The sequence below is a fragment of the Synchytrium microbalum genome (genome assembly GCF_006535985.1).
Source record: "Synchytrium microbalum strain JEL517 chromosome Unknown SmJEL517_scf0006, whole genome shotgun sequence".
In the NCBI taxonomy this organism is placed as follows: domain Eukaryota; kingdom Fungi; phylum Chytridiomycota; class Chytridiomycetes; order Synchytriales; family Synchytriaceae; genus Synchytrium; species Synchytrium microbalum.
In genome coordinates, this window is record NW_022158355.1 from 64,155 (window position 1) to 79,074 (window position 14,920).

Here is a 14,920-nt window from a genome sequence, read left to right on the forward strand (position 1 = left end):
GTGATTCGTATGAGCTTTGTCTTACAGCACGAGAACATCAACACTTGAAACGGTGTTTTTCCTTGAGTGTGTGTACTACGACCAGTTGCGATTACATACAAGCAACGATGCAGGTTCAGACTTCTCTTGGTTCTATAAGAGGCAAAGTTGCACCTAGTGGCATCCGTGAATTCTTAGGAGTACGGTTTGCAACTGCAGCACGATGGAAGCGACCTGTTGCAGTTCAACCGTGGAGCAATCTGTATGATGCTACTAACTTTAGGTATGAAACCCGTATCATATGTAGTCTATATTATGCATCTAACTCATGCGCTGTAGTGCATCTCCCCCACAAATGAATATGCCCGTCCCCATCTCGCTGCTCGTTGACACACATGAGGGTGATGTCCAGTCTGAGGATTGTCTCTGCCTCAACGTTTGGACGCCTCCAAATGCGGAAGGTCGAAATCTGCCGGTTATGGTGTGGTGAGCCAAGCTTTGTTACATGATCGTGAGTTGGCCGTCTGTTACTGCAGCATACTTATGGACATCTTGTCGTTCTTTAAACTGTCTAGGATCTATGGCGGAGCGCTGACGAATGGCCAAACTAACATGCTCGCGTAAGTGTGAAGCTTGGATCTAAACATGCAACCAACTTTGCTGATGACTGTCGTTTCAGGTATGATGGCCAACCCATGGTCAAGGCTTCAATTGAGCTGAACAAGCCAGTCATTGTGGTTTCAATCGCCTACAGAGTCAACGTGTTTGGCTTCTTGGCTTCCAAAGGTAGTTTCAAAGATTCGTCACACAATGGTACAACGTGGAGCCTTACGATATTCAACTTGCAGAGCTTCAAGAATGGAATGGTGACGGGACAACCGGAAACATGGGCTTCTTCGATCAGCGTTTGGGACTTTTGTGGGTCAAGGAACACATTGTAGGTCAAACATTGTTCACATGCAAGCTGATCCAGACCTTGACTACGTTGTCTTGTAGGCCAGGTTTGGTGGTAACCCACAGAATATTACTGTTTTTGGCGAGTCGGCAGGCTCAGCATCCATTGACATACTATCGATCATGTTTGCCAAGGAAAAACTGGTAAATCAGCTGGATGTTGTTTGCTTGGTTCGCATCACGCTCAACTGGCTTACTTTCAATAGTTTACAAGATGTATAATGCAGTCAGGTGTAGCTTTGACGATGCCGCCAGCTCCTGTAGCAACAGCCCAACGAGTGTTTGATCTCCTTTACGAGCATTCGAAGGGGCCTGCTGATCTCAAAGGGAAGGCCAAAGTCGAATATCTCTTAAGCAGATCGACAGAAGAAGTCAAAGAGGCATGGTCCAAGATGGCGTTGAAAGTCGCTATATCTCCTGTAATTGATGGTGTTGCGATCACGAGTGATTGGGCTCATGTGGTACGTCCTCTCAAGGACATGATGGTTGGGACGACTCGTGACGAGGTACTTTGCCATGTTAATCAATCTGGCGAAGCCAGTCACTAACCCTGCTTCGTTGTCGCAGGGCACCCTATTCACAATGATTGGATCTCCAAAAACAATGCAGGAACTAGGTGCCAGAATCGGCGCTCGCTTCCAAAACCCACAACATCGTGACGCACTGCTAAAGGTCTATGACGAGAAGAAATACGGCACAGTACAGAAAGCGTTCACGGAATACTTTGGCGATACAATCTTCCAGTATCCAGTCCGGCAATATGCTCGCTCCAAATCCACATCAGCAAACGTATATGTATACAGATTCGACCACGCATTAGCCACGTCGAAACCGTACAGAATTGGAGCTCACCATGCATCAGAGATACCCTTTGTATTCTCAAATGCGGCTTTCTTGAACGAGAAGGAGGTGATACTGGCAAAGGAAATGACCAAGCAATGGATCACTTTTGCTTACAATGGAGCACCAGAGTGGCCAAAGTATAAAGTGAACGGCAAAATCGCAGTGTTTGGTAGTGGAGGAATGACGCTGGAAAATGATGATTTCAGGAAGGAGGCGTTGGATGTTTGTGATAAGGTCTTTACTGAAGCTCATGGTATTGGGTCTCGACTGTAAAGCTTTACACACGAATACTCGGCAACGATTTACATGGGATCTCGATTTTAAACCTATAGTTTGACACCAGTTATAAACTTGAAATAACTTGAATGAACGTTATTTGCGGCATGAGATAACCGATCGATTAACATTGTAGGCACCTGTTCCATAAAATCCATTCTTTCAAAAAACCTAAGTCCAAACAAGCACTAACACCATGGAAGTCGAGACACCGCTGGGAACCATACGAGGCAGCATCAGGCGCAACGTCGCACAGTTCCTCGGTATACAATTCGCCACCGCTGAACGATTCAGGAAGCCTGTGCCAGTCACGAAAAAGTGGGAAGGTGTTTTCGAAGCAAACAGATTTGGGCAAGTCTTATATAAGCGCAGACACGTTCAATGTTTTGAGCTTACATGGATATTTATTCTTTCAGGCCTAGCCCACCACAGAATCGCCCTCCCGTGGTCTTGAAAATCGATGAAGTTTTCGATGGTGACTTTGACGATGAAGAATGTTTGTATCTGAACATATGGAAACCAGCTGGAATGAGTACTAATAAGGTGCCCGTGCTTGTTTGGATTTACGGCGGTACGAAATGGACCAATTTTTGACACAGAATCGTGCTTGCTTCTATGTGCAACGTCGACGACGACGCATTTCTCCTGAATCCGCATTGATTAATGACATTATAGGTGGTCTTGCGGAAGGCCAAACCAACAAAATTACGTGAGGATGATTTTTTTGGGCCTTCTTGAAACCTGGACTTTCGTGCTCAGGCTGTTTTGATGCTAGGCATTCTGGGGAATACCTTGCTCGACTTTCAGCCGAGCTCAAGAAGCCTGTCATTGTCGTATGCATCGCATACCGTATTAATCTGTTTGGGTTCTTGGCTTCTAAAGGTACGTGATGAAGTCAGATCTGATGTTCTCGCGACTTGCTGCTGACAGACGACTCATGATTTAGAACTACAGCAGTTCTCGGATGATGGAAGCACCGGCAATCTTGGTTTTTTTGATCAGCGATGTGGCCTGCGTTGGATCAAGGAGAACATTGTAACTATTATGTTTTTCGAGCGATTTTCGTCACCCAACAACTCACTATGCGTAATAGGCAAGCTTTGGTGGCGATCCGACCAATGTGACCATATTCGGCGAATCAGCCGGTGGTGTGTCTGTTGATTACCTTTCTATCATGTTTGCACAAGAAAAGCTGGTATGTGTCCCGCGACCAAAACACTCTGTTGAAACTTTTGTGCTTACAAGCTTCTACTAGTTCAAACGATGCATCATGCAGTCCGGGACTTCCATGACACTCCCTCCAAACCGTCTTGAAGATGCTCAAATACTCTTTGACAAATTGTATGTCGCTCTAAACGGGCCAGAGTCTCTTGTCGGAATAGACCGAGTCAACTTCCTGTTGACCAAATCAACTCAGGAATTATTGGCTGCATCAGCTAATCTCATCGCTGGAGCATCATTCCCAACCGTTGATGGTGTATCTCTACCTGAGAATTGGAGGTCTAGCAAGAGAACAGTCAAGCAATTCATTATCGGTACCAACAGTGACGAGGTGAGACTGAGGTTACTTATATGAATGAACGTGGTTCTCACTATCGCTATCTAGGGATCTCTATTCACCTTGAATCCCCGTGTACCCAGCACGAGAGACCAACTACGAGCTACTATAGCCGGCCGCAATCCTCAACATATGGATGAGCTAATGAGTATCTACGATGATCCTGCAGCCGCCACGGCAGTGAAGTCTTATGGAAAATATATCGGAGACGCCGTGTTTTATCAACCTGTACGGGCAACCATGCGGGAACTAGCTAAAACTTCGGACGTATATGCATATCGCTTTGAACATCCAATGTCGTTCTCGTCTCATCTGAATATTGGGGCGCATCATGCTGGTAAGCTCCGTGTATGCATTCGACGCTTCTTGAAATCTTACGAGAGTTTGTTAGGTGAAATACCATTCGTATTCTCAAACGAGTATTTCTTGACGAAAGAAGAGCTCAAGTTGGCGCATACCATAAGTGAGAATTGGATTACCTTTACATACACTGGTGCTCCTGGCAGGAGTTGGACAAAATATGTCGAAGGGTCTGGAAAGGTCGCAGTTTTTGATCTGAAGGGACTTCACATGGAGCCGGACACGTATAGAAAGAAGGAATTGGATATGTTGGACGGTATCCTGAATCCAAAGGCTGCAAAATTGTAATTGCTGTCTTGCAAATGTTGATCTTAACTACCGTGTGGTTTATATTGTAAGTCAGAGCCAATGAAGTCTGCTCTCATCCTGAATCATCATTGTCATCCACTTATGATTTCAGCAATTCTTATTGGACTGTCTGACAGTCTCAGTGGATTGGTTGATCGCGGATTTCCAGTGATTTTGTTTACGGAGCTGCAGCATGTGACCCAAAGCGAATGAAAGCTATTTCTCACGTCGGAAAGCATATCTAAAGACATACAATTATCGATTCGATACTTTAGAAGGGCCCAGCTCACTTTCGAAAGATCGAGCTGTGTCATTGCTTTTTAGCTCTGAATAGTAGCTTTCAACAGCTTGTACGGTTCTCCTGACAGCGGTTTCGTAAAGGCACGAAAACGGCAAATTGAGAATGTAGAGCTTGTCGCTTAGGAGCAGCATAGACTTCGAACCGGAATTGGTAAAACTTATACACGATTAAACGACATAGACGCTCAGAGAGTCGATGTCAATCCAGTGAAACAATTCATTTTTCACGTAAACACAGGGTTAGTGGTAGTCATGCAAACTTTGGTAGATTCAGAAGAAACTTACTTGTGCGAGTAGTACCGTAAAGTTCATAAGTACAAAGTTGAAGATCCGGTTGCAGGAAAGAATTCAAACAATGGAAAGCTGGCGCTGTTACCCGAGAACGCCCGTGGTATTGATCCAGGTGGCGATGATTTCAGGATAAAGGACTTTCTTGGAGTAGCCCCGTGCAGATCTTCAGTCCTAAGTTGAAGTTTGAGCCCCAGGCACGATTTCAATTTCGAGACTACCACAAAAGGAAAGGCCCGTGGTTTGTATACAGGTTATGACAATTTCAGTACAGACGAGGGTAGTCCCGTGACGTTGTCCAGGGCACGTTTGAAGTTCGAGCTGCAGAGACCAATTCACACCATGGAAGGCTGGAGAACTCGTGGTATTCTAGGCATCTCGTATGCTGGACAGGGACATGGATGCTTGCTAGATCTAGACTTCTTGGTAGGTTTGAAGCACCAATCTACGCTGTACACGATCAGCGATGTTTCCAATACTCATCTCACTGAATTCCTTACACAGCGAAAAATGCTATCAAATACTAGACAGTCACGTACTACTGCACACAGATAAACGACACACACAACTAAATCACCAAAATCCGTTCAATTTGGTTTTCTAGTTTGGGTAAAAACAGAGTGTAAAAGACACACAAAAGTCTGCTGACTCTACTTATTTACTTTACTGTCTCATTTTGGTTTCGTTCATGCTTGGAAGCCACAGTTCATTCTGTGGCTGCAATCCAACACATGCTCTGAATATGTTTTCCAGCATGGCTCGTTGTTTAGCTAGAGCATTGACAACAGGAGCACCAGAGGGTACCAGAGGAGCCTAACGAGGGTAAAAGTGCGTTGAGTATTAATGAATCTTCAAAGCAGTCCCGTTTTTTGTTGTCAAGGCAGACTTTCGTTTAAGTCATACAAGGATACATCGGAGTGCTGCAAACGATCTTACCTTCAACATGTAGCTCAGAATTGACAAGACAGCATGGAATGGTGCATAGTCAGACATATCGTCCGTTTTGTATTTGATACGAGTCATGAGTTCAGTGATAATGGTCAAGTCCAAAATGAGAGGTGATGCTAAGAGAGAATCTTCACAGAGGTTGTATACTGAAATGATTGATCGACCGCTGGATTTGAGGCAAGACAGCGTCCAGTGAGTCAGAGTTGAGCCAAAAAAGAATCCCAAGAACGTCTGCATACCCCATAAAGATCTCACTAACATATTCATCCATTGCACGTTTGCTATCTCCGACAGATGGAACATACTTGATGACAACAAGGTGATCAGGGTGTTCTCCTTCCTGCCAAAAAAAAGGAGTATCAGTTTTCGGATTCCTCCGCTGCAGCGAGATTTCAATTGTACCCAACCACGAACCTGATACAAAATATTATTACTAGCGACCATATCATCAACAACGTTACTCTTTGATATCTCTTTGCTACGGAACTGTTGTGGAGCACTCAAGTTCAGCCCATCGTTATTTCCCAAATGGTTGTAGCTCGAGATAGCAAGAGGTTTAATACCAGCAGCAACCAAAAAGTCAACCAAAACTGACTTCAATTTGGTCTGTCCCGATTTAAAATCATCTCCGCCGATATGGACTTGATGACGTTCGGCAAGTGCAACGACACCGGGGACAAAAGTGTTTTGGGGTGATCCATTGATGAAGGGACATCCTTCCAAGATGGATGCTACAGCAAAGAGAGAGCTAGGAGCTATCTCTGAGTGTGATGTTTTGATGGAGCTCAAGAGTGCTTCGGCAGTGTCGTTGACGCCAGGGATGATCTATTGTAGTTTCAAGTGGTGTGGATAAAAAAACCCGTCGGATGATTTGAAGGATGATACAGCACATATCGACTAAAGCTGGTTCTTACATCAGAATAGCGTTCAGTATTTGCAGTCCAAACAACAATGACTCGATCCAATCCATTAACGTTTTTAAAGTTGGCAATATCACGTCGAATATGATTGAGCTGGTCATATTTAGATCCGGGAATGAGATTATCTGCACGTTCGGACTGATTGGCTGCAATGTAGTCTATTTCAAATATGCAAGTTGTTAGACGCAAAAAATGATGGCAAAATGGATCATGGCCTCATATGCAGGCTCCACAACGCCATGATGTCCTCATACATACCAGGATAATAGACAGAAGGCAACGGACGCAACCCATTCATCTCATCCCACACCTGTCTCTGCAAATCCCATTCCAAAACACAAGCCCGTTCCATCGCTTCAGCCAATGTCTTTTTTGAGATATCCCAACCACCCAATACCAAATCGTTCGGATGTACCATTGGCAAGATCTGCGAGAATGGAATATATGCGTCTTGTCCAGTAATAGCGTCACGACCCATTTTCAGAGTAGAGGACTGTGTCAGACTTCCGAGGTAGTTGGAATTGACACGTCCATCTTTGGTGCGCCAGTATAGATCGCGTCTGTTGGCGATAATAGAGGCTGTCAAGGTGGAACCGTTGTTACCACCCCAGCCGACCATCATCAATCTGTTTGGAAGGTGTCAGTTTGCTGCTGGTAAAAGCACAAAAAACATGGGATTTGGCAAGAGGATAGCGTACCCGACACGAGGAACAGTCAAATCAACCTTAAATTGATACGACTGAGTGGTGGGAACCACAATGACTTCATCTCCTTGACGATTAACCTGTGCACTGTGATAAGTGTAGTTCGAGTATAACTGATCGTCCTTGTAAGTCACATCCGGACTGTTTACACGGATTGTAGGACGTTGGTGGGTTCCAGTGGGATTGGCTGGACCATCGTTGGCGTGTGGTGGCATTTTTACGAATGTCTGTTGGTTGAAAGCTTTTTCAGAAGCTTGATGACGTGGAACTCAAGCTGGTGATTTAGGCGTGGCGGAAGTCCTTTTAAATCCTCTCCTATGATAGATATCGAGTGATATTAGCATATGAATGGATGTTGGAAGGAAAGGGAGTTCCCAGAAAGCTTGATGAAATGTTTTGAGATTACAGAAAAGTGACGATGCGTACCAAGTGTTGTGTGATGAGAATAAGCTATTAGAGAACATGAAAGCCCATAGACGGCTGCTTGTAAGTTACGTTTTCCGACTCTGTCTATCTACTGAGATCTTTAAACCTCTGCGTTTTCAGTGAGTTTAGGGGTTTTCGGAAGTACAGTAGTGTGCATTGGGTTCGCTATTATGAAGGGTGTGGGGCTGCAGCTGACAGCTCGCATGAGGAAGGGGGACGTGTTTTGAGGGTTGTAGTAGTACTTTAGATGTGCTTTCTTCTTTTCAGTTTAATACACGTATAAACATTGTCGACAAAATGAGAATACAACAATACACATCAGCGAAGTCGGGGATGGCTTCACGGGCCCTCATGAGTCCGTGTAGACATAGCTTTGTCATGACAGTGTCATGACGCGTCGAAAGTCTCATGGTGGTTCATGACAAACGCATCGTGTCATGGTATTGTGAGAGTCCATTCTCACGACCATTATGACACGTCGTGATTTATTAACTCACAGTTCACAGTTGTCATGACCACTTATAAGCTCTTAGTATTCTCATAATTATGAAATTGATCAAATGTACTGTGGTAAACAAATATGCATATATCAACTTGAGCCACCATCTGGCATTCCAGCAAGGGAGATTTAAGACTCTATTGAAGATGCAATTAGCAATGCCCTTTTCAGATCCACAAATAACGACAAGCATCCATTGTCAACACAAAATATAGTTGAGAAATTGCGATTCTGACAACTTACCAATGAAGTGGGGCCAACGATAACCTTCAGCGGAACGTGTAACATGCACTACATGAGCGAACGTTAGTGCTTGCACAATGATCGAGATCTCCATCACACAACTGATGCAGTGAAAAATGAATAACCATAGTCGATGTACGTCTCGTCTGTGCACACAGCAGCGACGGAAAGGACATACAAAAATCGACTGCAGTTCTTCATAATCCACAGCATCAGTCGTCGTCAAATCCCCCTTGCCATGCATGAAAATACCTTCAACAAAACAACGATTGATGACGTACCGTGTGAGGGGAGAGGAGTGATCAAACTGCCATAGAAAGCAGAGACTTGATACTGTACTGGGTATAATACTCGAATCAGAGTCATCCTTTGCGAAGCACGGATCTAGGTGTCTGATCGTTACTGTTTTAATTATAACGACAACACTTTCACAAGTATGGACGTCTTCAGAGCATATCCACGAATCAAAAAGCAGGGGTGTTGACATAGTGTAGCTCGTTGATTTAATGGAGTGTCTTCCAACTGTCCATATTGCACAAACCGTCATGTTTCTATCACTGATATCTCAACTGATTCTTAGCAGACGAACAAGATCTACCACCAGGGAAGTTCAGTAGTATGCATGAAAGCATGTCCTGATGGTGGTAATCTGTCTTAAGTCCCTTCAAGTGATAATAGCGTCAATCGATGCCATGAGTTATTTTATGCCTTGGATTCGCACCGTCATGACCAAGGCAGTGGCGAGCAAAATGATCATAATGGCCATAAGAATTCGTAAAACTGGGCCTTGATCATGATGGCCGTGGGTCGAGTTCTCACGGTCGCTCATGATGTAGTTTACAAACAATGACTTTTATCATGACCAAAACGCGTACTGATAACGATCGTGATGGCCAGCATGATGGCCCATGACCCATGACCAAAATATTTATTCATAATTCATAATGCCCATAAACACATAAACACCGTGAAAACGTTGTCATGACGCGTCGTGAGGATTTTTTATCATAACAAGCCCGGATTTCGCTGATGACACAACTTCTTGCTTTTTCTTTCTCACATTATTGCAGTTTCAGCGGTGAACGAATATGAGTGAAACGGAAGAAGAATATCCAAGAGCTGAAATCCAAGACATTGGTATTGTATTTTCCAGTTTTTCGCTTTTCGTTTGCTTCATTTCAATAATGATCAAATCTTTAGTCACCGGATCCACACCCATCACAGAGATATACGACGCAGGACCGAAAACAAATGAGGTCATCATCGCCGCGGACTGCCATAATGTGAATGACATTCGAACCTTGACAAATGCTAAAATTCTCAAAGCTATTGTTAAATTGAAAATGCAGCAGCCAGCCATTGCTGATTCTATATGGAAGGGCCGTGGGAAACGAGTGTCTAAGATAGTAAAACGCATCCGCCAAGGCGAACCAATTGATTCGGAACCTCCTGAACATTATTGCTGCGGGATTTGCCTAGACTGGTTGTCGGAAGCTGTTGGTTACCCACACAATAATACAGATCTCACATGTGCCTTCTGCGCTGCTGAACATTTTTCAATCCAGAACACGAATCCATTCATGGGAGTCGACATGACGGAAACAGAACTGATTCCCCGAACAGACATCGACCGTATGGTAAATTCCCATAGAAGCTTGTACAATGAAATAATCGTCCGTCGCCGTGTAATAACCCGTGCATAAAATCTAGTAGACATATAAAACCCCCATTAATCGTCTACCTTCATACCTCTGATATTGTTTGGTGACGTGCATGTGACTTTCTGGGTCTTTCGAATCGGAGAGATCTATTGCCTTCTATAAGCGCAATTGGCCATTGATAAGTCTGACTTCGTCCACAGCTGTTGCTGGAATAGGATAGAAGGTTTCATGCTAAATACCCCATCGTTCTTTGATGGTGCTACCCCGTCTGAAATAATATGGGTTTGATGCATCTACTAATTGTGGATAGTCTTCGGGCACACTCATATCGACAGGTTCACCATGAGTAAGAGTAACTTGTGAGCAAAAGATTCTTAATTGTAATACTTCTGCAGCAGGTGCCAACTGTGCCAAATGCAACAACAAGCAAATGCGAAGGAGCGGCAAGAGAGAGAAAGAAAGCAAGGACAGAACAGGACGAGAGCCATAGTATATGCAAGACAGGGCCAAACCCATAGAACAGTGAGTAATATATTTGTCAGCACTGCCCCATGACCCAGGTAACTAAACTACTACTTTCAGAATTTCCAGTCAGCGAATTCCGCGACAAAAAACCTCTGATGTATATGTCGAATCCACTTCATTTACGCGTTTAATTCATTCCATCGCATAATATCGATCTACCACGCGTGATTTCAAGGAAAATTTTAATCTATTTACACTCTAAACAACGACAAGAGGTCTAGCCAAACGTCTCATTTCAGACTTGAGTTCACTTCTCAAGTTATCCAACCCATTAAGAGTTTCCTGTTGCAGAGCCTTAACAGATTCCCGAGCTTCATCACGTAATACCCCAACATTAGCTCTCATAGACGAGATAGCTCCGACGACTTCCTGCCCAACACGGTCTTGCTGAGCTTGTTGGTTTCTCAATTCACCATCTAGCATACTTTCAAACCCTTTCATACCAGAGTTGACATATCCACGTAAATCTTCCATATCGTGACGCAAGCCTTCCAAACGAGCCGAGATGGATTCCGAATGGGATTGGATTGTTGCTGTGGCCTCGTTCTGGATGTGGGCTTGCAAATTTCGGATTTCTGCGGCATTGTCTTCCCGTGCGTTGATTTGTACTTGTCGTAGTTCGTTGATGAAGGTTTCTCGTAAAGTGGCACGTTCGGTTTCTTCTTGGCGTTTAATACTAGTTACTGCGTCTCCGACAGCATGCGACAATTGACTGAGACTCTCCTCACGGATTTTACTCTCATTTGCCAAATTCATTGACACGTTGTGTCCACTTTCTGCGACTTGCTTGATGGCCTCTCTGATTTGATTCAATTCCTGGCCAAGCCCGGCTCGTAGCGCGTCTCCTTCTGATCGTGTAGCAGCGAGTTCCTGATGGATTTCGGATTGGGCTCTGGACATGTCTTCACGGAAATGTAGCAGGTCTTCTCTGATTTGAGACGACATCATTGTTACGGCTTCTCGAATACGACGGTCAACGTCTTCGGATAGTGCTCGAAGCGTCTTTTCACGGGCGGCTTCTTGCATTTGCATGTTTTGTTGTAGGGAGGTCATGGTATTTTGCATGCGATCCAGGGTTGGGTGTAATGATTGCAAGTGGCCTTCCATCATCCTGATAAACAAAGTAAACCTTTTAAAATCCACGAGATGGTTATGCTAGTTATGCTCACCTTCTCATTCTCGTCTCATCCCTCAACACCTCCTCATGCTGACGAAGCCCAGCAACAGCCTCTCCTTGCATCCTTGCAACAGCCTGCGTAGTCCTCTCAGATTCCATCAACCTCTCATGCAACATTTGAATCGGAACAGTAGGATCTGGTCTGGCAGGAGTCCTTGACGTCGGCGGAGTCCTCTCAGCCTCTCTGGACCGAGATGGGTATCCTCGTTGAGCATCAGGCGTCGGTGGCTTTTGCATCAATGGAATAGACGACTCTCGTGATAATCGAGGTGCAGATTGCACACGTTCTTGCTGCTGTTGCCGCTGTTGACGATACGGCATATCTGGAGCATCAGTCATTCCACGGTTTCTTGGATCTCGTTGCTGCATAACGTAGACGTCAGGTTGAGATTGCTGTTGACGGAATTGGCGTACTGGGCCTTCAGCAGGGGCAATCATTGGCATCGATGCGTCGATACCCCAAGGAGTAGAGTTCTGTAGTGGCATGATGGGTGGCAATGCTTTGATACCAGGAGCAGGTTGATTTCTTGGAACTGATCGTTTAATCAATGGTTTGTATTCGGAATTTGTGCCTGGTGTTGGATCGTGTGCGAGTAGATTCCCATTGTCTCTGGGTCCATAAGTTCCACGGGCCATCTTTTAAATAATAAACGATTCGGATTCTGCGGTAGATCTAGACCTGTTCTTGTCAAGAATTGCAGGTTTGTTGCAAAATGACTCCAATCTTGAAAAATTCCCATCGTGCACAGTTTGCGAAGTAGTGCCAATTTCGACTACCAGGTCATGTAGATTGTGTGGTAAGTATGGATTTGATCGGGATTCTTCGAAATTCACTCGCTTTACTATAGCGACCGGGGTATTGTTTCTTGTTGTGATTTCTCGAGCTTTGGGAATATGGAGCTGGCCGAGGAGATACCAGACCGCCCGTATCGAATACGAATATGTGGTATTAGCGGAATGGGAAAGTCCACTCTGGCTGAAAAATTATCGAAACAGCTCAACATTAAACGTATCGACATTGATCAATTACATTGGAATGAAGATTGGGTGCCAACACGTCCACTAAAACTGAAGCAAAGGACTGATAAAGCTTTGAAGGGTGCTGATGAATTTATTGTTGATGGGAACTACAGGTAAAGGTTCTTTCTGTCGCCGCTAGATCAGCTACTTGTAAACTCATGCTCAGTCACAACAAAATTCAGAGTTCTAGATGATCACTTATTTCCAATGTGTCGTCAAGTCATATGGCTTGACTATCCCTGGTAGGCTACTATCATCGCCAACAAAGTTACGTCACTCATACGTCTTGGCTTCAGGTATATTCTTTGGCCTCGAATTATATGGAGGACACTTGTGAGATCATTCACTAAAGAACGGCTGTTTGGAAAAGACCTACACGAGTCCTTCTATAAAGTCTTCTTTACACGGGATTCAGTGCTGGCGTGGACTTGGACGCTTTGGAGGGCTGGGCCAACTCCCTTCCAACAACGTTTTATGCAACACCCACACTTGAAGGTATATCGCATGACTTCTCCCAAGATGACTGACGAGTTCGTTCGTCGCTTCACTAAACAATCATAAAACATCCATAATGTTGATCACAACATTTTTGTTTTAGTAAAAACCTACTTTATTTCTTAACATCTTTTGGTTTTCGATCATCAATCACCCTCTACATCTTTGATCCAGCAGGTGTCAATTCCACAGCAGCGTTACTAATAATGAAGACATTCCTTTCCTTGACCTTCATTCTGTAGACGATTCGAGTAGGACTTTCTTTCCACATCTCTGTGACGATGGTCTCGCCTGGATACAAGGGCTTGCTGAGTCTGCATTTAATGTTTTTGAAGCGAGTAGCATCGCCATTGGCTGCCCAGTCGATTACGTGCTTCACACCAATTCCAATGGTGCAGGTTCCGGTGAGAATTGGGCCTTGGAAACCGCCAGCTTTGGCAACCTGCGTAGGAGCGATAGATTGTGTAAGGGTAAACAATATAGTTTTGTCAGTAAGTGTGCTTTGTTTACCTTGGGATCTATGTGTAAGGGATTCAAATCTCCAGAAGCAGCACGATACAAGGCACCCTACAACCAGCGACTGTTAAGAAAACAAACTAACGAAACATAACATAAACAGCAGTATTCATACCTGTTCAGGTGTCGTCTTTTCCTCAACAACACCGTCAGGAGCCCTCTTCGGAGGCTCGTTCGACGCAGTACGTGCCCCGCGATCCATAGCAGTCTTGTTCGCACCAGCTCCAGGAACCTTCATGACAAACGACGTCCATTCATTGTAACAGAGTTCCTTCCCGGTGGCATCATCCACAGTTGTGATTCCTACACACACTGTAACTCCGGATCTCCTGTCTACCACATCCACGACTCGAGCAGTGGTGGTGAGATTAGCTTGTAGTGGGTATGGAGAGCGTACTTCAAGATAATGCTCTCCATGGACGTGATTGTGGGCTTGGAAGCCAGGCAAGAAGGAGCTCATTGACTGAGTGACGGGACCCATGACTGAGATTACGGGAATGCTGCCTATATTGTGTAAGAAGTATGGTCAGTACCAGCTTAAAACCGTGTTCTCCTTGGCATAAATAGGTAAATCTCGACGTGAAACGTTCAGTGAAATGTTTCGTGTATTCGGTTCAACCGTTGTCGTACCTAATGTTGGTAGAGGATGGAAGTTTGGATCTCCTTCAAAGACAAGGTCCAGGCCGTTCTGGCATTTAGCACCCAACGCTAGGTTATACATTATAATATCTATACATTGGATGTAACAATTTGAATGTTGCCAAAAACCATGGTACGCGAAATGGGAGTACCCTTTGCAGCGTAGGCATTTTTGCATGACCAGGACTGAGTCTGGATGTCCGGAATTGAGATTACACGTCCCTGAGTTGCCATGGTTGTTCTTTGAGTCCTCGTCAAGCTCCAACTGCAACCTGTGTTTTTGGTGCGTCCAAGTGAACGA

At 44.6% G+C, this 14,920-nt stretch overlaps 3 protein-coding genes across 3 annotated transcripts; 2 read left to right on the forward strand and 1 right to left on the reverse strand.

Moving 5' to 3' along the window:
* Positions 1-107: 107 nt before the first annotated feature.
* On the forward strand, positions 108-2,049 carry SmJEL517_g01684 (uncharacterized protein; the record flags this gene model as incomplete). The annotated part of the gene is made up of 8 exons (XM_031167612.1): positions 108-262; positions 319-465; positions 555-599; positions 659-765; positions 828-916; positions 976-1,077; positions 1,140-1,439; positions 1,501-2,049. 8 exons carry the CDS (start codon positions 108-110, stop codon positions 2,047-2,049), a joined length of 1,494 nt encoding a protein of 497 aa, XP_031026353.1.
* A 199-nt stretch (positions 2,050-2,248) lies between these two features.
* Positions 2,249-4,258, forward strand: SmJEL517_g01685 (uncharacterized protein; the record flags this gene model as incomplete). The annotated part of the gene is made up of 8 exons (XM_031167613.1): positions 2,249-2,370; positions 2,469-2,595; positions 2,652-2,761; positions 2,828-2,934; positions 2,999-3,087; positions 3,146-3,247; positions 3,329-3,604; positions 3,659-4,258. 8 exons carry the CDS (start codon positions 2,249-2,251, stop codon positions 4,256-4,258), a joined length of 1,533 nt encoding a protein of 510 aa, XP_031026354.1.
* A 1,251-nt stretch (positions 4,259-5,509) lies between these two features.
* Positions 5,510-7,633, reverse strand: INO1 (inositol-3-phosphate synthase; the record flags this gene model as incomplete). The annotated part of the gene is made up of 7 exons (XM_031167614.1): positions 5,510-5,659; positions 5,783-5,960; positions 6,034-6,134; positions 6,209-6,619; positions 6,709-6,872; positions 6,973-7,340; positions 7,413-7,633. 7 exons carry the CDS (start codon positions 7,631-7,633, stop codon positions 5,510-5,512), a joined length of 1,593 nt encoding a protein of 530 aa, XP_031026351.1.
* Positions 7,634-14,920: the final 7,287 nt, after the last annotated feature.